The sequence below is a fragment of the Benincasa hispida genome, chromosome 12, assembly GCF_027475165.1.
Source record: "Benincasa hispida cultivar pf3 chromosome 12, pf3_genome.v1.1, whole genome shotgun sequence".
NCBI lineage: Eukaryota > Viridiplantae > Streptophyta > Magnoliopsida > Cucurbitales > Cucurbitaceae > Benincasa > Benincasa hispida.
In genome coordinates, this window is record NC_143489.1 from 21752468 (window position 1) to 21775788 (window position 23321).

General features: G+C 34.6%; 3 protein-coding genes across 9 annotated transcripts; 1 reads left to right on the forward strand and 2 right to left on the reverse strand.

Annotated features, from left to right (window-relative positions):
• The first annotated feature begins 882 nt into the window (after positions 1–882).
• On the forward strand, positions 883–7589 carry SWC2 (DNA binding protein SWC2). Of its 7 annotated transcripts, none has more exons than XM_039051337.2 (12): positions 883–1331; positions 1473–1542; positions 1883–1954; positions 2039–2082; positions 2162–2417; positions 3483–3558; positions 3665–3784; positions 3877–3945; positions 4926–4968; positions 5312–5377; positions 6335–6530; positions 7134–7589. In XM_039051337.2, the coding sequence occupies exons 1-11, from the start codon at positions 1261–1263 to the stop codon at positions 6519–6521; spliced, it is 1074 nt and encodes a 357-aa protein (XP_038907265.1). In that variant the 5' UTR covers positions 883–1260; the 3' UTR covers positions 6522–6530; positions 7134–7589. The 7 variants fall into 7 exon arrangements, with proteins under 7 accessions (XP_038907265.1, XP_038907264.1, XP_038907262.1 ...); XM_039051336.2 differs by having other exon boundaries at positions 7200–7589; XM_039051334.2 differs by lacking the exon at positions 7134–7589 and adding an exon at positions 6619–7058.
• A 306-nt stretch (positions 7590–7895) lies between these two features.
• Positions 7896–9908, reverse strand: LOC120093033 (large ribosomal subunit protein eL13x-like). Its single transcript, XM_039051339.2, has 5 exons — positions 9740–9908; positions 9175–9287; positions 8942–9075; positions 8401–8559; positions 7896–8287 (listed from the first exon to the last, which is right to left on the reverse strand). Exons 2-5 carry the CDS (start codon positions 9278–9280, stop codon positions 8066–8068), a joined length of 621 nt encoding a protein of 206 aa, XP_038907267.1. The 5' UTR covers positions 9281–9287; positions 9740–9908; the 3' UTR covers positions 7896–8065.
• A 3267-nt stretch (positions 9909–13175) lies between these two features.
• On the reverse strand, positions 13176–23317 carry LOC120067061 (Mitochondrial import inner membrane translocase subunit Tim17/Tim22/Tim23 family protein). Its single transcript, XM_039018441.2, has 8 exons — positions 22621–23317; positions 16767–16906; positions 16532–16631; positions 16303–16401; positions 15227–15574; positions 14697–14789; positions 14402–14608; positions 13176–13858 (listed from the first exon to the last, which is right to left on the reverse strand). Exons 1-8 carry the CDS (start codon positions 23023–23025, stop codon positions 13595–13597), a joined length of 1656 nt encoding a protein of 551 aa, XP_038874369.1. The 5' UTR covers positions 23026–23317; the 3' UTR covers positions 13176–13594.
• Positions 23318–23321: the final 4 nt, after the last annotated feature.

Genomic DNA, 23321 nt, shown 5'->3' on the forward strand with positions numbered 1-23321 from the left:
TTTTAAAAATTGGTCATTTGACATTTTGGACCAAAAAATTGGGTCATTTATACAAATTTTCCTTAACAATAGAGCAATATCTCCATGCATCTTAAGAATTTATTTTTATACCTTTCAATCCCATTGTGCATAAAAAAAAAGTAACAAAAAAATTGATGACAAAGTATGATTTAATAATTAATAAGACGTATAGAAATAGGTGGAGCTGAGACCAGATGTATTGGTGTTACGGATGACCCCTTTTTGGGGGACCAAATGAAATATAGGTACTTTTTAAAATTGAATGAAGAGTGGTCTTTTGCTTGCGTCAGTACCCTAGGAGTTTACCCATTCAACCCTTAAAACTATCCACGCACTGTAATTCATAAGTGTACTTGATACTCGATACTCGATCCTTGATACATGATGTTCGATGTTTGATGCTCTATGATCTATGTTATTTGTTCTATGTTATGTACTATTTGCATGCTACTCGATCATCAATCCTTAATACTTGATACTCAATGCCTTACGTTCTATGCTTTATATTGTATGCTCTATACTATATGCTAACTACATGCTACTCGATCATCGATCCTTAATACTTTATGCTCTATGTTGTATGTTCTATGCTCTATTCAAAAGTTCACTTGAAGCTCGATGTTCTAATATCCTACACTCTTGATAGATGCAAAGAAATGAAAAAAAAATGCAAAAAGAAAGGTAGAAAAAAGAATAAAAGTCAAAAAAAAGGAAGAAGAAATGTAGAAAAAAAGAAAAAAGAAGAAAAAGAAACTAAAAAAGAAAAAGCACCGAAAAACATAGAAGATAAATGCATATAGGGTTAAAGCGATAATTACACAAAGATGACATAAGGCCAAGATTCATTTGTTTTGAAAAGTACCCTTTTTCATTTGTTGTTGTTGTTTTTTTTTTTTTTTTTTGCCAACTATGCCCTTTTCCTCAGATGTATTGGGTTTTTTCGTTATGTTCGTGGATGTGTATAAAAGCGCGTGGTTTGTGCAAAAACCTGAGGGGAATACGGGGGTTAGGGTGGTGCGCTCTGGATTCCGATCGAGCAAAATTTCCCGCCTTCCATCGTCACGTTACCTTACAACAGATCAATTTAAGTTATCGTCACTATCCGATTCCAGTTCCAGTCACCAGAGATTTCTCGAAATCCGCTCTCGCATTTCGGCCATCCGTGGCCGGTCGTGATTTCTCTGAAGTCTTGAACTTCATTTTCCAGCATTCTTTTTTGGGTTTCCTTTTCTTTCAGTCATGGATTCCTCCAAGGAAGAAGATGCTCCCGTTTTTCTTGATCGTTCTTCTCGGTTGACTAGAGGGAAGAGGTACCGGACTACTTGTCTTGCTTGAATTTTCCTTTCCTTTCTTTTCTTGGGGATGGATTTGATTGTAAATTGGTAATGAACTGATGCAATATGTTTCAAATTGTATGTAATCATGAATTGGGGTATTTTTATATGTTATAGGATGACCAAGTTGCTTGATGAGGAAGTTGAAGAAGACGAGTTGTTTTGGAATCAGGATGCTCTCAAAGAGGTTTATTTAAAGAAATTTAAACCCTCTCTCTCTCTCTCTCTCTAAGAACAATATGAAGTTATAATCACTCTCTTTGCTCTTTGGTTGTTAAAGTAAAATTGTGATTACAATAATGTAATGTATTTTTCCTGTTTCTCCCCCATTTTGTATACACGCGATTAATGTTCAATTTTGAAGATTTCACTGAAGTCGATCGTGTTCACATCCACTTAGATTTAGTTACACAGTTGGTTTTGTCTGATGGTCTCCGTTGGACTGTGTCCGCTCAATTATGGGGCTTGAGTTTTGTCTGAATCAAATATCGTTTCTCAACTTGTCCATCTTGAAAAATACGTTGCAGGATGAGGTTGATGACGAATATGAAGAAGAACCTGAGGTTGCTGATGAATTTGATAGTGATTTCAATGAAGATGTGAGTTCTGTTTCAGTTCCTTTTCACGACTTATTCTGGTCAACCATAAATGTTTTTCATAATATAACTACTTTTTATGGACAGGAGTCTGAACCAGAGGAAGAAGCTGAGAATGAAGCAGATGAGAGGTTTTCTCTTCTCTGAAGTGCTTGGATGTTGGATTAGATATCTTTCAATTTTCTGTTTTGAAATTGAGTTTTCTTCCAGAACACAAACGAAGAAGCGATTAATATTTCCTGGAAAGACTTCTTCTAAGAACAAGAATAAAAAGAGAGTTGTTTCCAAAGTTGAGAAACCTTCCAAAGATGAAGCATCAACTGATCACTCTACACCTCCTGAACATCATGATACACCGGATGATACTGAAGTGGAGAGAACGGTGAGGAAATCCACTAGAACATCAGTTATTGTTAGGCAAGCTGAGAGGGATGCTATTCGTGCAGCTTTGCAAGCCACAATGAAGGTGAGTCCTGAATACTTGAGACATTTGATTTTGTAGGACGAAGATAAAACCATTGTTTGTTAGAGTAGTTTGAGTTTTTCTTGAAGGCAGTTTCTTGATTGAATAGGGTGATGCTATGATGAAGTGCAAACTTCTGTTTTGGTTCATATATCCTTCAACTAGTTGAAAAAATGTTGTCATCCTCCTATGAGCTTTTTACTCATCTATTGTGCCACATCAGAACATTTGTTTCAATCTATAGATCCATCACGTGTTTAAGGGATGAGATGAAATGGAAAAAGAAAAAAAAAAAAGAAAAAAGAAAAAAAAAAAAGCCTGCAGAAAGAGAAAGAAAACAAAAAATATAAAACAAAATCTTCTGAGTTCTAATTAGTTTGTTTTGGAATAACTTTAAATTTTATGGCACCCAAAATTGGTTCTCCATTTGTTTGGTTTTATGAGTATATAAAAAGAGAACTTTTTTGTTTTTGGGTTAAATAATGCATTGTTCTAAGTTATTAGACTAGTTTACTCTTTACCATTTCGATGTATGCACATCAGGTCCTACCTAAGGTGTAGAACCGATGCCCTTCTTGCCAAGGGAATATTTTTCTTAGAGATAAGACATCTGACGCTGTTTTCAGGAGAGTAAGAAATCAGTGCCATTGATAATACGTCCACCCTAAGAGCTTACAGAAGGGCCTCCAATTTTGCTAATAAAAGAACTACATGATTCGATAGTATTAAAGGGTGTGCACCATGTAGAAGTGAGAAATCTAGCATCTAGCTAACTTTCAGATGTCTTCTAATTGTTTGTTTTTTTTTCCTTGGAGATGTTTTGCTTTCCTCTATTCCAAATCTTCTATATGCAAGCCTTAACATCCATATCAAATGAATTCATGTCCAATATATGCGGTTCCAATCAATAATTGCACATTTTTTCCGGCTTTCTCAAAAAGTTCCTTTCCTGCTTCTTTTTCTGCATGCTCAATATTATTATTGTGTTTTCCATCAAATAATTTCCTCAAAATGATTGTTTTTTTAGTATTAGATATGAGCGAGACTGTATCCTTTCTTGTCCACCAGCCAATCAAGAGGAAAAATCCAGGTGAGGAGAAGAAGATGAGTCAGGAAGAAATGCTTCTTGAAGCTGCTCAAACAGGTGAAACTGATGGTTAATGTATGCTGTTGTAAGTTGCAACACTAGGTGGATACTTGAAGGAATCTTCTCATTTTCTCTTGAATTATTTCAACCTTCCATATCTAAGAAATCATGAACTTGAGGAATTTGGAGCGTGTTTTGGCAAGGGAAGAAGAAGTAAAAAAGAGAGCAATTGTGCATAAAGCTGTGTACAATGGTCCACGGATACGATACTTGTCAAGAAATGGTACCATCTGAAGTGTGATTCAAAATTGTGTTCTTTCCGAAAAGAACTTGTCCATGTTCGGAATTAAGTTATATTGGTGTATTTTGTTGCAGGTTGTTCATATCTAGAGTTTAGTAAAGGGTCATCATTTCAGGCAGAGCTTTCAACCACATCAGTTCCATGTAATTAATTACTTATATATAATCGTCCACCCAATATTATTTTGAGTACGAAATTTTCATTGAATTAATAAAGAAGGCCGATGTTCAAAGACACAAACTCCAAAAGGGAGATGAAAGGATGATGAAAGGCATGATTAAATGGAAGATAAAAGGGAAATAAAAGGCATGATTAAATGGAAGATAAAAGGGAAATAAAAGGCAATAATTAATGAAATATAAAGACTTCCTAATTCATACTAATTTCGTGCAAAAGAGAAGTGAAAGAATGATTCAGAAAGGGAACACCATAAAGAATCTTTACATCTAGCCATCTTGAAAAGATCGTACAAATGCTTCTAAAAGATTTCAAAACCTTTTTGCTACAAATTTTGTAGGTAATACCCTTCACTGCATGTTTTAGTTACAATGAATTCTCAAGCATTGTTTGCTCAGCAATATTTGACCTGCGTCCTGCTTCCTTGTGTTTACATTGTCTTTTTCATTCTATCAAACTTGTTCTGTCAAAAAGAAAAAGAATATGGATCTTGTTCTGACCAGAAGCTTGTCCCCTAAATTCGAGTGCCTTCTCATCAGCTCCTTTGGTTTCTCACTCGGTATCTTCTCGAATTTTCAATAAGAGTAGGACTTCTTTTGAGAAGCATTGTTCTTACCCATTTTCTAAAATCTAAATATGACGAGTTAAAAACAAATGGATCAGATTTAGTTCTGAGAGCCAATATCCCTTGGAATGTGCCTATAAGGTATCAAATTCATTCCATTAAGTTTTTAGTTTTTCTCTTCCTCTTCCTCTGTATTTGAAGAATATGTAGGTTCTGATCTTACCTTGTTCTATATTCTGTTTTGAATACAATTATTCATTTCTTATCCCAGGAAAAGAAAATGAAAAACATGGAAACAATCTTGTATACTATTTTGCATTATAAGTTTTCATTTTTGAAGTTTAGAACCTAAATATATTTCTCTTACCTTTTTCTTTGTAGATCCAGAGAAAGCTGTATGTGTGATTACAGGTTTGCCTGCAAGGTAAGGTCTCATTGCCACTTGTTTCTTCATAGTTTGTCAGCCTTGTTAAATTGTTTACAATTGACATGGTCCAATTTCTTGAAATTTACTTTATGATGGAAACCGTTAATAGATCCTTTGGTTCCAGATAGATTACAAGAGGTTTATCAATGTTATTTTAAATAGTAAAGTGCATGAAAAGGTGCAATCCTTAGAGCTTTAAACACAGGGTAGAAAAAGGGCTTCCTTATGTGACTAAAGAAGCTTTTAATTCTGTAAGATATTGCTCCTCAGAACAGTAATTACGTGGGATATCAAAAACTAAACAATTCTGCAGCGTAATTAATATTTTTTTTTGCTGAAGGTATCGTGACCCAAAAACAGGGTTGCCTTATGCAACTAAAGAAGCTTTCAAGACAATCCGTGAACGGTATAGTTCTTCTTGCTTATTTTTGGGTTTTGATTTATTCATTATATTATAGCCGAGTTCGTATACTTCTCACTTCACTTCTTTTTCATTAAGTTTCTTTATTTCTGCTCTAAAATAAATTCTTCACGGTATTATATGTCAATATTGTGTATAAACGAGACATGAAAATGTTGGGTGGAGGGGTAACTGATGACCAAAGATTCAGAGAAAAATAAAAAATTGCCTACGACATTTTAACTTTCATTCTATATCTTCTGATGTCACTGGAATGGTCAAACAATTTAATTGATTTCCCAAAGTTTATGTACATCCAGGGTCCATGAGCCTAGGCTTCATTAGGGGAGGCTTTGGCTTTGAGAATAAGGCTAGATTACAAGGAGGCTTTGGCTTTGAGAATAAGGCTAGATTACAAAGATAACTCAAATATATAAACCGGCAGCTCACTAACTATGAAACTAACTGATAAAACCAATTTGACTGACAGATCAAACAAAATTACATGTAGTTTATAACAGTACTATTAATGAGCCTACATCAACTCTCTTCCTCATAAGAAAACTTGAGTTTCCAATCAGGCTCATCAAGAGGGTAATAAGTGCCGAAAGTTAAAAACAATATGGACATTTGTGATATTCGAATTAGTTCGATGACAGAAACATTAAGTTCCACTCTTTTGAGTATCCAAATTGGCCCAATCATTCTCTTATTTTAAGAGCACAGAAACTGTTTTAATATAGATGGTAATCTCAAGGTGTCTCTGTGATCATTGAGTTTTAAAGGTTAATACTTAATAGTATGAATAAAGCTGAAAGAGTAGCTCCACTCTTTCAATTATTTGCACTGAATTGTAAGGAAGATGTTCTTTAAGGTTCCTGCTTTACTTGATTACCCCAAATTAATCATTTTATTTTATCCTTCCATGAGTCCAGTATATCACCAATTGCTTATGTGATGCAGTTTTGCGGATGATAGTATGGTAGCCAAGGAAATGGACATGGGATATTTATTTGCTTCACTTTCTGGTAATGGGTTCTCAGCAAGGCGGAAGAGATCAACACCTCAAAATAAAAAAGAAATGTCCTACTTGCGCCACTTTTCTCGTTTTCGCCAAATTCCAGCATTTGATTCTGATCTTTCTGATTAGTTTTTCAAGGTGCTATAATAAATTCCTGTACATCTGAACTTTTGAATGCATATTCTGCCATTCCATGTTCATGAACTGTTATTATTATCTTTTGAAGAACCACAGTTGTTTGGGATGGTACGAGAAGGGAGAGGATACAGTAACTTGAAGACATTGGCTTTGGTTACCTTAGAAACTGGAATATAGAACCGAATTTTCTTACCCCATAGGTTTCATGTCAAGAGAATTTCAGAACCTAATGCCTCAGTTTTTAGGGGTCTTTTTGGGGGGTGCGGTTTGTGGTATTAGCAGTTCTTACAACAATTCACCTTCTCTCTTCGTCTAATTTAGTTGTCGACCCATGTTCTGCTAGTGCTACCATTGCTAGACAGGTTCCTATTTTACATACTCTGCCATATCTTGGACGATATGTTATTGGCAGAGTTTCAGATATGTTCTTGAGTCGTAATTTCGAGTCAAATTGTCAGAAACATTCTTGAGGAGTGACATTGTCAAAGATTGTTCTTATAATACTGTATTTGGGTTTTGTTTGGATTATGTATTCGATTCTCTGTAATCTCTTTAAGATGTTATTTGTCAAATGGAGTCTAATATATTTGAAAGTGAAATTAGGATGATTCTCAAAGACATTGTTTCTTCATGGAGACTTCCATAAAAAACGTGTTCCAATTGTTTCAGACTATCAAAAACGTGTTCTCACTAAGGTATCTGGCGAAAAGGGGAGATTGGGTTGCATGGCATATACCGCTTCCCGATATTGCTTGGTGAAAAATCTGAGAGGAAAGATTTACGCTGAAACTGAAAGGATGCTAAACAAGGGGATTGCATTTTCCCTTTATTTTACTATTGTTGATGCTTTTGGTCCTTGAATTCATGATTACTGTAGTGATGCTTTCAAGTAAGAACTTAAGAACGGAATTTGAATAGGATGTATGTGTTTGATACGTATCAAATTCTTGAACACTTGACACTTGACACTTGTTAGCACAATAGATGTGTTAGACATGTATAGAATATTTGTCAAGTAAATTGAAACGACGATAATGATTGAGAGATATATTAAACTAACTTTGAAGTATATAAATGTATCAATTTTTTTAAAAATGAAATGTGGCCTTATCGTGTCTTCGATTTAGGTTGCCTTCTGCGGATTAACACTAGGATATCACACATTTTCATATTTTAAATGTGTGACTTAACGTTAATCATAAACTCATGCCTCAATCCTGCCCGATCTGACTTTCAAAAGTTTAGTTGTTAATCATAGGGCATGTTTTTTTTCTTGCCACAAGATAATCATCTCAAAAATGCACGAGTAAGAAAAAAAAAGAGGCGAAATATATGAAATCTGCAGAAAACAAAAGAGGCAACATATATGAAATCTGCGTATGTTTGATATGCATAAAAACAAATCTCTAATCATTTCAAAATTGAACTCATAACTAAGGTTTGCACATATTAAGGGAAAAAGGATAACTAAATTTAAAGGCCAAACAAATTTTCACTCAAAACATATGGGCGCACGGTTAAAAACTTGGAATCATTTACTTCTTCTCTTCCTTCTCTGCCTCAGCAGCCTTCTTCAACCGAGCACCAACATGGCGGGCATTTGTTCGCTCAACACGAAGCTTGTCATAAGCCTTGAAAGCCTTCATGTCTTCTGTGACCTTCACAAGCTCCACTGATGGCTTCTCTAACCCAATAGGCATGTAAGAGCCCTGGACTTGGGTGGCAGTTGCTAGTTCCTCAGGAGTAGAATCGCCAGCCTACATCAACAGGAAATGTAAATGATCAGAGATCAAGACAGTCCCAAAAATTACAAAAGATGGTGTAATTAATCAATTGTATTGAACTGGGAGTATGAACTTGGAAGAGTTACCTTGAACTTGCGTGCACGCCGTGGGAAGACGACCACCTTGGCCTTGTAAGTCTTCAACCTCTGTACATTAGCTTGAAGACTCTCCAAGGAACGGTTTCTACGGCGATGATCAACTGCAATGCCAATTGTTCGTGCATATTTCTTTGGAATGCCAGCTGCCTGGTTTTATGAAAAAATTGTCAATCATCTTGTGAAGAGTATCAACCAAGGAATGATAATCCAAACAATCATTAGATATGCAAACGTGTCCTAGAATTCATTACTCAACCCTACACCCTAAAAAGGATATACATTCATAGACATTCACAACCATGCTCACAAGACTTCCAAAAGAGACAACTTTACCTAAGTACAGAACTAAAGCACACATCATAGAAAGGAAAAAAAAAAGTTGTATAAACAAAGCTGAGGTCATTTATATTTTTAAAAAATGAAGATGGTTATCAATACATTTGTCCAAATATAGAACAAAATAAATATGAACTGAATTATATATGCACATCATACAAAAAAAAACTTCAAAAACAAAAAACAATCCCACCTTCAACTCTTCCAAAGAGAAGCCCCTACCAGCCCTCACTTTCATATTATACTTCAACGTCTGTCCATGAACAATAGGTCGAAGTGGTCCAGCAGTAGGCCGAGGGAAAGCTTTCACAGCCTTTTCTTGACGAGCTAGTGACCATTTACACAAGAAAAAAAACAAACCCTGTTATAACAAAACAATACAACATTTAAGCATTGGATGAACTAGCAGAAATCCCAGGCACTCACCGTTCCTTCTCCTTGTTTTCCGAGCAGGTTGGTTGAACCAAGTTCTAACATAATTTTGCCAGTGCTTCCTAAAGTGTCCACTAGGGATAACATTGTTATGCTTCATGGCTTACCTGCTCAATAAGTTGAGTTAATATTCCAACCAAAGAAACTTCATTTTATGTCCTGAATATCACAGAAATTTGTAGATGTGTAACTTCAATCCAGATAAATTCAGCTAACACACTGACATACAAATACATCATTTAACCATTTTCTTTTCCTAAGACAAGGTTAATATGAACACAACACTGCCAAAATAATTGGAAATAAAACCCAAAACAAAAACGATAGGGAAAAGAAAAAGTAAAATACCACAAGCGGCAACGATGTGGACAAAATTCTTAGGACCCCCAAGAAAATGCAGAAAGCAAAAAAGAAAACCCTACAATCCTTCTAAACAGCTTGAGTAGGACTGACATATAGGGAACTGAAAACCCTAATCTAACATTGTAAACGAAAATCAAACTGATGTCAGCAAAGGAATGTAACACAGAGGAAATCGAAACTGAAATGAAAAACGAACCTTTGTTTTTCTCTCTACGCCCCTTCTGCAATTCCCAATCTCTTCGTTCCTTCCGTGTTCAGTTGGCCACTAAAATTTGATATATAGCGGCCATTGACGAAACCCTAGGGATTCTCCTTCCGGTTCTGTTGGACCGGGTTGTTATTTCTTCATACAAATTTTCAGATTTGTTGGGCCGGTTTCTTCTTGTGTTTTTAAATGTAGGCCTTAACATGGAGATAATTACAAAAATGTTGAAAGATCAAAGAAAAACAAGATTTAAAAAAAAAAAAAAAAAAAAAACAAATGAACGGGCGGAGATTTGGACTATCGACCTCAAGGTAACAAGAGAATGAATTAATGCTTCAACTCCTAAATTATATTATTGCTATATTGTTAATTGGCGGTCGTTTGGTTCGTAAGTTTGGAGAGATATTTTAAAGCTAACTTCAGAACTAACTTTATGAAAAATGACATGATTTAGAACGGAGTTTGTTTTGTTTTATAAAAATTGACATGATTTAGGTAGTTTATTTTGTTTTTTTTTTAAATTATCTTTCTAGGAACATTTGGGACAAGGTGTTGGTTATTATAGTTCTAGGTTATTCTAATTAGATTATAATAGTTTGTGTTTGAGGTGTAGATTATTTTAGCTTGGGTTAAAATAGTATATGTTTGAGGTGTAAACTGTTTTAATTTGATAAGGAAATAGTAAACACTGTAGCAAAGAATAAAAAAAAATTGTGAATGTAAAATAGTAAAAATGTAGCAAATTGAGATTTTAAAATAATATTAACTATAACTAATTGGGACTACAAAATAATACTAACTATAGCAAGAGTTGGTTATTATAGTATTTGGATAATTCTTGTCTCAAACGCCTTAAAAAATGAGTAAAATTATCCAATTACCCTTAGATTACAAAAACAACAATACCAAAAATTTTCTCCTTACCCTCTCATCTCTGTCTTCTTTTATCTATTCTTCTCCCTCTCCTCTCTTATTCAAACCTTTTCTATTCAACTTTGATTCAAACATTTTTTCCCTCTCATTTCTATCTTCTTCTTCTCTTTATACACTTTGTCTTCTTCTACTTTTCCTTCAAGGGCTTTCGTCACAAAGCTTTAATATTTTCTTCAATATATACGTATAGTTGGATAGAACACGAAAAACCGTAAGAGATTGAGTGATCATTTAGCTAAAACAAAATTAAGGGAATATGACCAAAACAAAAGTGTACGTACTATGCGAACTATATGCGTGGAATTTTGTTTTGGTCATCTCTCTTGTTACAACTCTATTTTAATTGAATGATTAGTCTATTTTATACATTTTTTTGTGTTCATTCTAACCATGCTTATAACCTAAATACAAATATAAAGTATGTTTGAGTTTTAATACTCCAATAGGCAAATTGATCTCTGTGTAAACACTTTATAAGGTTATTTAAAAATTAAGCTATTTTGATGAAACTTGTGGTAGACCTTTGGAACACACTAAAAAATGAAGCCCTTTAATTTTAGGGGCTATTGCAGATGTTGCATTCTAACACAGAAGAATAGTAAATTTAGCACACTCTAAAACTATTTGTCAAGCTGGAAAAATTTTAATTTCTATTGAGGGATGGATTTTAGTTTTTTGGATCTTTATTGCATTTTTATCATCAATGGTTGTTTGCTATTATATTTGTTGTTAGTATATCATATCAATAGAATATAAATATAATATCTAAGATTTATATTATTTTATTTTATTTTCTAAGGTTAATTTCACAAATAATATAGTTTTTTTTTAAATGACAAAAATAAGGTCATGTGATTTTTTTTCCTGTAGTAGTGGAAATAAATGTCTCATTTAGGGTCAAATTTAGTCAAACTCATCGTCCATGTGATCATCCATGTCATTTGTCACAACACATTACTTGTGGACCGATCCACGATTAAGTAGTTTTTTTTTCTTCAATTTAAATTAAAGTTAAATGTTGCTTATGGAGTTTAGTTTGTTTGTTTATGTTTATAAAACATTAAAAAGCATGTAGCTTGACACATACTAAAAAAATGATTGATCAAATTATATTAAAAAAATACATCAAAATTCAAAACTATCAATTACAAGTCAACAAAAACTCATGTGCTAGTGGTTATCTTCTCGCACGCGTGCCACAACGAGGTATAAGAACTTCAAAATGTTGTTGATGATGAATTACAACATCAATATCTTGTCGGTTGACAAAAGACGGAAATTCATATGGTGCATAATACTCATGTTGATGACTAGAACTTGATGCATTGTCTCCTTGAACTCCTAGTAAGTGTCCAAGAGAAGTTGAAATCGAATCATTAGCTACATGAGTTTCTAGGTCAACGTGTTGCTCTAGAATATTTTTGATCTACTATCATTGACATTTACGATGAATACGTCTTCTATCGACAACATTAAAGCCTGTGTCTGTTGAACGATATCTTTTTACATGTTCATTATCTTCTAGAAACATAATGGACATTCATTATCCTTAAAATAAAAATACTATATCGAAGATATTTAACATTTTGTTTTTTCTACTTGTGATTATTTGCACGTTCATTTGTTGTTAATAAATACATCACTGATACACCGTTTTATATGCTTTGTGATAGAACTATAAATGGATATCAGTAAGATTTATTTATTTCTTTCTATCTTTGATAGTTTGATGCTCTTGTGCTAAGAGGCCTATCATTGATATATCATATCAATAAATTAGAAAAGAAAAATTTGTGATATTTATATTTTATTTTCTTATTTGTAATCATTTGCATATCCATTTGTATTAGGTCTATCGTTGACATATCATACCAATAAATAAAAAAAAAGTCTGTAACAATAATTATATTTGTTATTTATCAACAATTGTTTTCATGTTCCTTCACTATTTCATATATCGTTAATAACTCTCAATTAAATAAAAAAATATTTATAAGTAAATTTCGCATAGTTTTCCACCCATTATTGTTTGTATGCTTATTTTTTATTAAATATATTACCAATATACCTTATTAATATGGAGAAACGGTATATTGACAATATTTAGCTTTCATTTTGAATTTATGGTAATTTATATGCCTATTTTGTTTATTATTAATCCTACCAGTGATATACTGATATAATAGAGATTAAAGAAGGTATATCAATGATATTTGATATTTTTTCTTTCTTTCTTTTAATGATTATTTTGCAAGTTCATTTGATCTATTGTTGATGTACTATTAAAATATTAAAAAATAGTAATCAATGATAATTTAATATTAATAAAAAAAAATATTAAAATTACTAATAGTAATATATCACTCATATACCACATACGCATCTAAACTATAAATATATATCTATCATTGACAGATGTGAAAATGATCTAACAATTATAAATATGAAAATGTAATCTAGTAGTGATACACATAAAAATAATCTACCAAACATGTGAAAAATGTTTGCCAATAGACAAAAATAACTTAGTTATAAAAAGTCATCACTAATACACAACTTAATAGGCTATAATTTACATGAAAGTTGACATAAAAACAATTGATAAGTGATAGATGTCAAAAAAAAAAAAAAAAAGAAGAAAAAAAAAAAGAAAAAAAAAAAGGCAAAAAAAAAGTTTCTCATCTGCTAAGTTTCCTGTGCACAATCTTTTCCTATTATCTTATTGTTCTGGGAGGATCCAGCACTAATAGACAGTATGCCAATTGACAATATAGAACAAAATTCAATGTCACTATTTTATATATGAAGAAAATTGATTGTTGCCTAATAGTTCAATCAACCAATTCAATGGAATTTCATCTAAAATAAAGTGAAGGCATGTATTTCATGACCTTGCATTTCGTAGCTCCGATTCTACAAACCTGGAATTGATTCAAGGTTGTATTTCTCGGACCGTGCAGCTTCGACTTCCCGGTTATCTTCCAAATTTGGTTTCTTCATGGCATCGAGTGTGTTCAAATAAGAGTGCGAAACATCTCGACTGGAAGTTGTGCTAGAATTGCTAATTCTGCTTGCGAGGAAGCGACGAATCAAACCTCGGAGGAACGGAGCCATAGTATCTGGCTCATATTCCAAGTAATACATGATTCCTCCCATACAAATTGAGAATAGGAAGACCTGCTCATATTATCAAAACAAAGAAGGAAAGTTTGATTATGAAATTTAACAGAACATCGGAAGATATCAAGTTTACCTAGAATCTAATGGTAGATTTCTGTATAGTATAATGACATTTAAATTAGTCAATTATATCTTTTAATTATCATTTAGATGTCCTTTCTTTTTATAATTAATTCTTTAGAATTTATCTGGTATTATATTTACTCAATCTTTCTAAAAATAAGAGAAAAAATAGTTATTCTCTAAAAATAACATGGCATTAGAGTAAGAGAATCGCTGTCGTAATTAATATTGATTTCCACTTATTAGGTTTTCTACAAATTTCTAAGCCCACAAGTTAGGGAAAGTGTTAAGTGCTGATATAATATTAAATTTGTCTTCATTCGTCTGTGCTTAAGTTTTTGAGTCAATCGGAGATTTAACCGACATAACTGTTTCCCAGGAATAAGAACCAAAATAGATGTGAACAACTGATTTCCATTCCAAAGCATTAACTTCTAATCTTCAGCAATCAGATTTGATTTTGATATAATCAAATACCTCAGCATTTTTTATGTTTGGAAGCAGGTGGCGGTTGACCAAAATATACCACCAAGAATCAACTGCACGCGGAAGAACATAAAGAGCTAGTTCAGATCGTCTCCCCTTCTTCTCTAAAAGAACTGAGAGGGCAGATATTCCACCGGCAACCCAATATACGAGTTTGTGGTCCTTGGTTGCAACTTTCCTATGCAAACAAATGACCACCTAGCATCATCCCAAATACTTTAGAACATTATCTTGCAAATTTCAACTGATATTAACGTGAATAAACAATGAAGTTCAGAAAAATGACCTGAAAAATGCCAACAAAGGCAGACAAAAAACTTGTTGACCGAACTGCACCTTTCACAGCAAGCCAACAGGTACGGCCGGGAGCATCCATGAACTGCAAAAGCATGAATTATAATAACTAGCCACGAGAACTTAATGATAAAAAAAAAAAAAAAAAATCTCTGCAACAAATATAGGGGATAACACCATCAGCACATTTTAGAAAAAGATGTGAATCTTCTTAAAAATTTAAAATTAAAAAGTATATATACATCAAATGACAAGAGGCTCTGTGTAACTACTCGTGCAATTTTTTTGACCGATTGGGAGCTTCTTTGTAATACCTTCGTTTTTGTACATCCTTCTCATGTACTTCTAGTTTTAATGGAAAATCTGTGTTTCCTAGTGAAGGGAAAAAGAAAGGGAAAAAAAAAAAAAGAAAAGAAAAGAAAAAAGAAAACTTGGGCTCTACTCTAACCAAGGAACGCAATTTTAGTGGGACAACCGTGATAGTGGATAATAGTAAAGAATAAAATTTTAGGGAGAACTTACTTTCTGCAGGTGCAGAACAACGAATGGAACAAATGTCAAAGAAAAGTAAAGAGGAAATGTCTTCTTGAATGTGGCTGATGCTGCCTTCCCATTGTGAGCCAGGCACGAATTCGTGTCTGGATGGATTATATTACAAGGAATAATGGAAGGAAATTCCTCTAGATTTTCGTAGCCAGTGTTTTGCCTGCGTGACAAGTAAGAAGAAAGTGAAGCAACATCCACGGGATAGCCCCTACAACTATCTCGTACAGCCTTGTAGACAGGTTCGGCAACTGGGCCTGTCTTTTGAATGAAGTCCCGATATGATTTTGGCAAGCTCTCAGGACGCATTACAAAGGAATACATAACCTGGAACAAATAATTAATCATGAATATGACAGGGTATTACAATTAGAGAAATTCAACGTAGAAACATCATAAAGAGGAATCCCTCTCTTAACTTTTTGGGCTATATTTCATGTGTGCAATTAGAAAAACTCACATTGGGTTTAGGGATAATCAGGCTCGATCAGTTCTTCTAATCAAAGAAAAAAAAATCCCATATTGTCTTAAAAGAATGGAAACACACCAAATTCTTGAAAAATGAAATAACTTCTCAGATCCATAGAATCGCATTACCATTTACGATTCTTAAATTTAACTAGGGAGAAGAAATTGATGGATTTGTTCCAATATGTTTTATGAAAACTATTGCTGACTTTATTTTTCAATAACTCTATCCTTCTGATAAGAATAATTTCATTTCTACAAAGAAACAATACAAGGTCTCCAACGTTTCTGCTTTGTCTGGCAATTAAAAGATCTATAATGTAGACTGTTTGCCATCTCCAACTTTCATCTTTCTATGCTTTTGATAAGAATAATTTCATTTTATGAAGAAACTATACGTCAAGTCTCCAAGTTTCTGTTCTAAAGAGAGAGAAGAAACTAACATGTCTCTCCTTTGTTTGATAGTCAAGGGTCTGTTTGATAATGTGTTCGTTTCTAGTTTTTACTTTGATGTTACTTGTTTCCTGCTTCCTCTTTATAATAATCTAGACTTTTTGTTTCTTATTCATTCTTTTTTATTGAAGTACCTGTGCACATGCCATGGCAAAAAGCAGAGAATCACCATGTCTCCAGTGACTTCCCCAGAGGTGGAACTTGTTCTTGGATTTTGCAGAATTATAGGCACACTAATTTGACAAAAATAAAGCAAGAAATAAGATATACCCAATTAGATAGAATTCATATAAAGATACAGATAAGGATACAGAGAAACAGGAGAAAGAAAACTGCATCTTAACCACCTTGTGTGCTTTGTACCTGAGCAAGTCTAGCCATAAGATATAAAGCAAGAGTACGCCTCCGGTTTGAGTCATCTAATGCTAAAACAGACAGACCAGCCACTGAACCTGCTAAAATTCTGCTCATCATCCCTTAAACAATGTCACAAATATGGAAAGTGCTTATTCCCGATCTATTGCATTAAAAAGAAAATGAAACACCAACTGAACTACGAAGACGTGAAAATTGATGCTACTATGGATCGCAGACTTACACATTAAAAGGTGTCTCTCTCTTTCTCCACTTTCTAAGCAAGCATCTAAGGGCATGATATGACCCAGTAAATCCACCAAAAAGCAAACCAATACGACATGCCTCTTCCCTCACTATCAAGTCTTTCTCTGAGACAAGTTGCTACAAAAAAATGTGTTTGGAAGGAAATAACTAATCAAGCACATGAAACAAATGGAAAGAACATTCCCTCCTCAACAAGTTCAATCATTAAAAAAACATGAAAAGCAACAGAAAATTATGATACAACACAAAATGAGCACAGTGTCACTTGTCAACACAACAATACTTAAGGTTGTTTTACTTGTTTACAAAACCATATCGATTACTTGCAATAACCCATGTCTATTAGAAACAAGCATGACAAACAAGGGTGATTCTTCATTATTCTCAATTCTATTGTTTGCTAAATTAAGAAGAAGAATATTTAGGTGCATCTAGGCTACACCATCTTTGTCACTCAATTGTGTAATTATAGTTTACTACGTGACAAACTCTTCTTACTTCTTTTCTTAAAATAATTTTGTATTTTTGTTTTGTATGTGATGGGAGTGGAGTACACAAAGATGGATGTATTCTGGGATGTACTCAAGTATTGCTAGCATGAGAAATGATTCTCAATCAATGAGCTTGCAACCAAATTAAAACATTCTCATAGATTGATTTGTTTTTTTGCAATGGTGGAGAATTTGTAAGGTATCTACAGATAATCACTAGAAATAGGAGCAAAATAACGAAGAAACCTCAAGGGGACGATATACTATCAAAGTTCAACTCAGCAGATCAATAATTACAAAGGAAATAACAAAAGGAAAGGAACGATATCAACCTGTTGATTCAAGAGAACAGATGCCCTCCTCCACAAGCTTCCCATCAACTATTATTTTCCTAAAATGACTTCACAATCCCAAACCCCTACATAAACCCCTTCTCAATGCTCCTCCCTCCCTTATCCCTTACGAACAATGCGCACTCCCACTCTAACCAACTATATTATGTGAAATCACCCTTCTGCCCCCTTCTGCCCCCTCCTTGCTGTGAGTGATTGGAGGCCTAACTGAATGTCCTTTGCTATACTCATTTATGGCTCCCCCCAACTTTTTGTTTACCTTTTGTAATGGATTCTAACCCAACTTAATTTAATTCCTGTTCTTAAGGCTAAGATATTTACCTGGATTACCCATTCAAACGAGAATAAAACCCTATGTCTCTACATATCACAACCTTCTATTGAATTCTTTGGAAAAAATGGACCAATGGACTTCTTTAGGAAAAAGACATATCCTTTCAAAATTTTACAGATTTAGTTCTCCTTAATGTTCGGTTTTAGTGCTATGTTTTGAGACGCACTTCTGCCGTGGTTCTTTTTGGTTGGGGCTCAGATCTTTTGAGTTTCTTTTTCCAGCTTTTAGTTCTAAGGAGTAATCTTTGGTTAGGTTTCCATAGTGTGGTCTTTCAAGCTCTTTCTTTGCCAGTTTCTTTTTGTTCAATTCATTTGGATTTCTAGTGTGGGCATTCTTTTCTGTATTTTGTTATTTTTTGGTTCTTTATAGTGGTTTTTTTGTGAGTCTTATTCTATTTTTACTCTCTCAAGGAGTTCGTACATTTTTTTTTCCCTTGACGAATCAACTACTTTCATGAGAAAAAAAAAAATGAAAGAATAAAAGGGCGACAAAAAAACAAGCTACAAAAATGTTATCAAGTGAATAGTTACAAAAAAGCTTCGAATCCGACACCCAAAGGGACACATGAAACCTCACTAAGGACCAAACCTCACCAGAGTTTCTATCTCTACCTCTAAACACTCTATGGTTCCTCTCCCCCCAATATCCCATAACACCGCACACACCTCAACTAATCACAAAAAATGACCTTTCTCTCTGAAAGGTAGATGGAGGAGAAACTCCCGATCACCACATGAACGTCCCTTTGGCCAGCTTTCCGGACATCAAACTCCTGCAGGAAGCAACTCCACATAGCCCACGCATACTGCCAGTCCTAGAGGAAATGATCTAAGTCTTTCTCCGCCTTCCGACAGAGAATAAAACAGAAAGGCCCCAATAATGAGGTCATCTTCCTAGCCAACGTATCTAAAGTGTCCACCCAACAAGCAGAACTTGCCAAGTAAAGAACCTAATTTTCTTTTCTTTTCTTTTCTTTTTTTTTTTTTTTTTTTTTTTTGTTGGTAAAAGAAACTGTTTATTGATATGTATAAGGGGAAGACCCCGATGAATGAAACTACAATAGGGATAGCCAATTACTGACTAAAAAAGATAAGCTAAAATGAGTGAAAGGGTGTTTTAGTTTACACCAAGTAAAAGCAGTAGACAAAGAACCTAAGAAAAGGTATCTTAACCACATAAAAAACTGACTCTCTGTCTAAAGAAGGATTTACAAAAAAATCCTTCACTAGGATTTGGACTCCAAGCTCGAACATCCCTCCTCCCAGCCTTAAAATTGCACTCATCCAATAAAGAAATAAGAGAAGCAACCTCCGTCGTTTCCCTATTGAACAAATGATGACAGAACCCGAAAGAAAAAGACAGAGTTTCCAGACAAAACCAAGAAATCCGAAACCGGAAGATTTTTTAAGGAAGTCAAAGGATAGAGATGTGGAAAAATAGAAGAAAGGGGACTATCCCCCAATAATCTTCCCAAAAATACATATCTTTAAGCAATTACAGTGTTACAAATTTGATTGTGCAGTGGATAAGTTTTTTGTAATTTGTCTTGCTGGTTTAGAAGGCCTTTTCCTTCCCTTTTGTAAATTCATTCTATCAACAAACTTTTTGTTTCTTCAATCCATCTTAAGGAACTAGAAACCTAGGAAAAGAAGAATATGCAGCCAGCTTCTCCATCTGATTCTTGCAAAGAAAAATATAGCCACGTGCAGGATTCCTTTATATCTTTACTTTCCAATCCTCCACGGAAAGTTGTACAAGGAAAACAACATTCAATGTTCTTAGAATTTTGATAGCACATATAATGTGTTATTTTAGGACTTATTTACGCTAGTTTTGAGATATATTTTGGTACTTTCACATATATATTTGGCTATTTTGTAGATTTCAAGCATGTGAAACTAAACCGATTTCCAGAAGAATTATCAAGAAAATCAGACCATTTGGACAAGAATTGAAGAGCCCAAAGTAAAAGAGGAGAAATTGAAAAGAAAAGAAGAAAATGAGCAAAAATAGAGATCCTGTGGCGAAGCCAAAACTTGTCTAACATCTCAACATTGATTGCAGCTTCTCAACTCTGTGACTTGGAAGAGTCACGTGTTGATCGACACCACAGATCAGCTCAACCCCCCTCAATGCTTGGAAACACGAAGATGTGATTTTCCATTCATAGCATCAAGACGGGTGTCTCAAGGCTACAACTTAGTTGTTTTTGGGGAGCATACCTGGAAGAGAAAATTGGCGAAAATTATCCTTGCACAGTTGAGGAACTTTAAAAGGACTCGTTGTCAAATCTGTATAGAAACCGACCAGCATTTCCAGCTCAGTGCAAAAAGAATTTCATTTCTAGCTTAATTTCTTAGTTGTTCTTTTCAACTTGGCCATAGAACTCCCCAGCTTATTTTATAGAAAAAAGAGCTGGAAATATATGTAATTCACGCTATCAGCTATTTTGCATTTAATAAATTAATATTTGCTCTTAAATACAGTCACCATTATAAAAGGATGAGGTCAATATAGTATTCTCAGTCTAGATTCAAGCTTACATGAGATCCTCCAAACTTAAGGGTTTTCCTCACACAAGCAATAAAACCTCAGCAAGCATTCCAATTTTCAATGAACTCCAAAGTCTCCCTATTCCAGACTCAAAGGTAAGTTCATGTTTTGATCCTCCCTCCAAACAGCTTCTATCATAAGTAATGAGACCTCCACAAGTCTCATTTTTCCACGGTTTCAAAGTTATGTTTATATTTTGAAGCACTCTCCATAAGAGAGTTAGCAGCTGCAATCGCATGCTATAAAACCTCTGCAATTGTTTCCATTGAACTCCATAGTCTCCTTACTCCACCATCTGACATTTCAAAGGTAAGTTCATGTCTTTTTCCACCCTCCAAAAGATATTTAACGACTACTTTACCATGTAAAGATTCATCCCAAGTTTCAAGTCTAAATCCTTATTTTCCACTGTTAAACCACCTTTTTTGACACAACAAAATGGATTGATCCCTATCCTAACATATTAATAAAGCTTATTGTGAGAAAGAGATCAATGACACACATGGCAGAGTAGTTCTCCAGCAAAGGCTTTGAGGATTTTAATCTAGTTTTGGTGAAAACTTCCTACCCAAAAACACAGTTATGTTACAATAAATATTGCCACCACCGGAGTTAATAGAGTTAAAAATACTACAACCATTAATTCATACATGATAGATTTCTTCAACCTCCATTTTACCTTTAGTAAGACCATTTAAGGGATGCTATGATTGTTGGGCCCTCTCCTCATTCCGCTTGTTGGCCTATCAGGTAGGATGGCTGTCTTTGGCCTTTACTTGCCCTTTCTTAAGGGAACCTAAATAACCTCCTTATCACCCCTACAACCTTTTAGCCATCACATGGAAACAATTCTGTAAAACTTTCCAAGTAGAAAGCTTTTGTGTAATTAAAGATCATGAAAGTAAACCATCAAGCAAACGCAAGAAAGTATCTCGAACCCAACCACACCCAAGAAGCTTCTCCAATCTCATTTTGCACATCACATAAAGGGGGAGCCGTGTGAGACGCAAATCACCCGTATCAACCATAACAATTTAGCCACACATGGAATTAGTTCTGTTAAATTTTCCAAAGTAGAAACTGAACACAAGGAATTAAAGTCCATACGAGGAAACCATCAGCCAAACCTAAGAAACTTTTCCAATCTCATTATGCACATTACATAAAGGAAGAGCCATGTGAGATGAAAATCACCCATGAAATTTCAGCTCAATCGTTTTAGCAATAGCTTAACCTTCCAAATTTTGTCCCTCTAGTATGCAAGGGCTATTTTTCTTTCAACTTCCATCAACTTTAGAAACTTTCACCTCCACTTTTCTCTTGTTTTATTTATCTATCCAGCAAATATAATTGTCCCATCTTTGTTTCTTATCACAAAAAAAGGAGTTTTGCACTTCTCTATAGCTCAAGCAAACTTATAAAGTTGTCACCAACAATGCAACAAATTGCAAAGAGAATGAAAACTTATTCTCTTTCATACTCAAAAAGTCGAGCTCGATTATACAGGGTGTTGTTAGAAAAAAGAAAAAGAAACAAGCCGGAGAATTCATTGAAGAGAGAGAACCATTATCGAAAGACATTCTTTCACTTTAGGGAAAAAAACCAATACAAATATATAAATATGCAGTGAAACATAAACTCCACGTAAGATTTTTTTAAAAGAAAAGTAATCCTAATACGGAAAAATGTAGGTAAATAAATGATAACCCCCCTTTACTCGATCTTTATTGTGCCAATTGCAAATACTCTTTTAATTCCTGAAAAATTCATCCCATTTCAATTTGACTCACCTCCAATTCAATTTGACTCACCTCCAATACAAACTCACCAATATGTATGGTGAAGAATACAATTCAACCAAAAATAATAATATTAATCAACATCAAATGCTTTGACCTAACGAAACAGTCACATAGCAGCAACAAGAGACGACTTTAGTGATAAGAACATCAATAATAAAAGAAGAAAACTAAATGGTGAAATAAATTCGAACAATCTTTTCCAACCCTAATTCAAAACTTCAATCCTCGATCTCATACAACAACAAGGAATACCAGGATCAACAATTTAAAAAAACGAATGACATCAAACAAAACAAACCTTGAGATCAAGAATAGATGAATAGGACTGTCTCCGCGCGAGCTTGAAAGCGCGGAGAAGTATACCAATGCCAACTCTAACACCATAAGAGAGAAGGAAGGTCTGGCAGAGGTTACCAATGGCATTAGCCACACAGGAGGACTCATAAGCAGCATGATCACACGGCGGGGGCTGTTCCCGAGTCTGATGATGATGAGATCCACACGCCGCTACTTTCCGCTGTCGCCGCTGAAGCTCCTCAATAGCTTCCCGGAGCCGGTCCTCCGCCTCACGAAGACGCCGCTCAGCCTCCGAATTCTGGATGCTGCTGATGCTCCTCTGTAGAGACGGCGATGGAGATGAGGACAAAGGGGGGAAAGAGGAAGAGGAGGAGGAAGAAGAAGAAGAAGAAGAAGAGGATGACATTTTGCGATGTGGAGAAAGGGAAATGGTGGCATCTGAGGAAGAGAGAAGAAGGAATTAAGAGAGATTGAAGTTGGAGGAGAGGGAAGATGAGAGAGAGCAGAGTGAAAATGGCGAAAACTGAGCCATTTTTGCTTTAGGAGGAAGAAGAAGAAGAAGAAGAAGAAGAAGAAGAAGAAGAAAGCTCCGTTTGGCAGTTGAGGGAAAAGGCTTAGAGAGAGAGAGGACTTAAACGGGGTTATATTCTATCTATTAGCCTTTTCACATCGGCACGTTTTACGAGTTCCGTGACGCCGTTC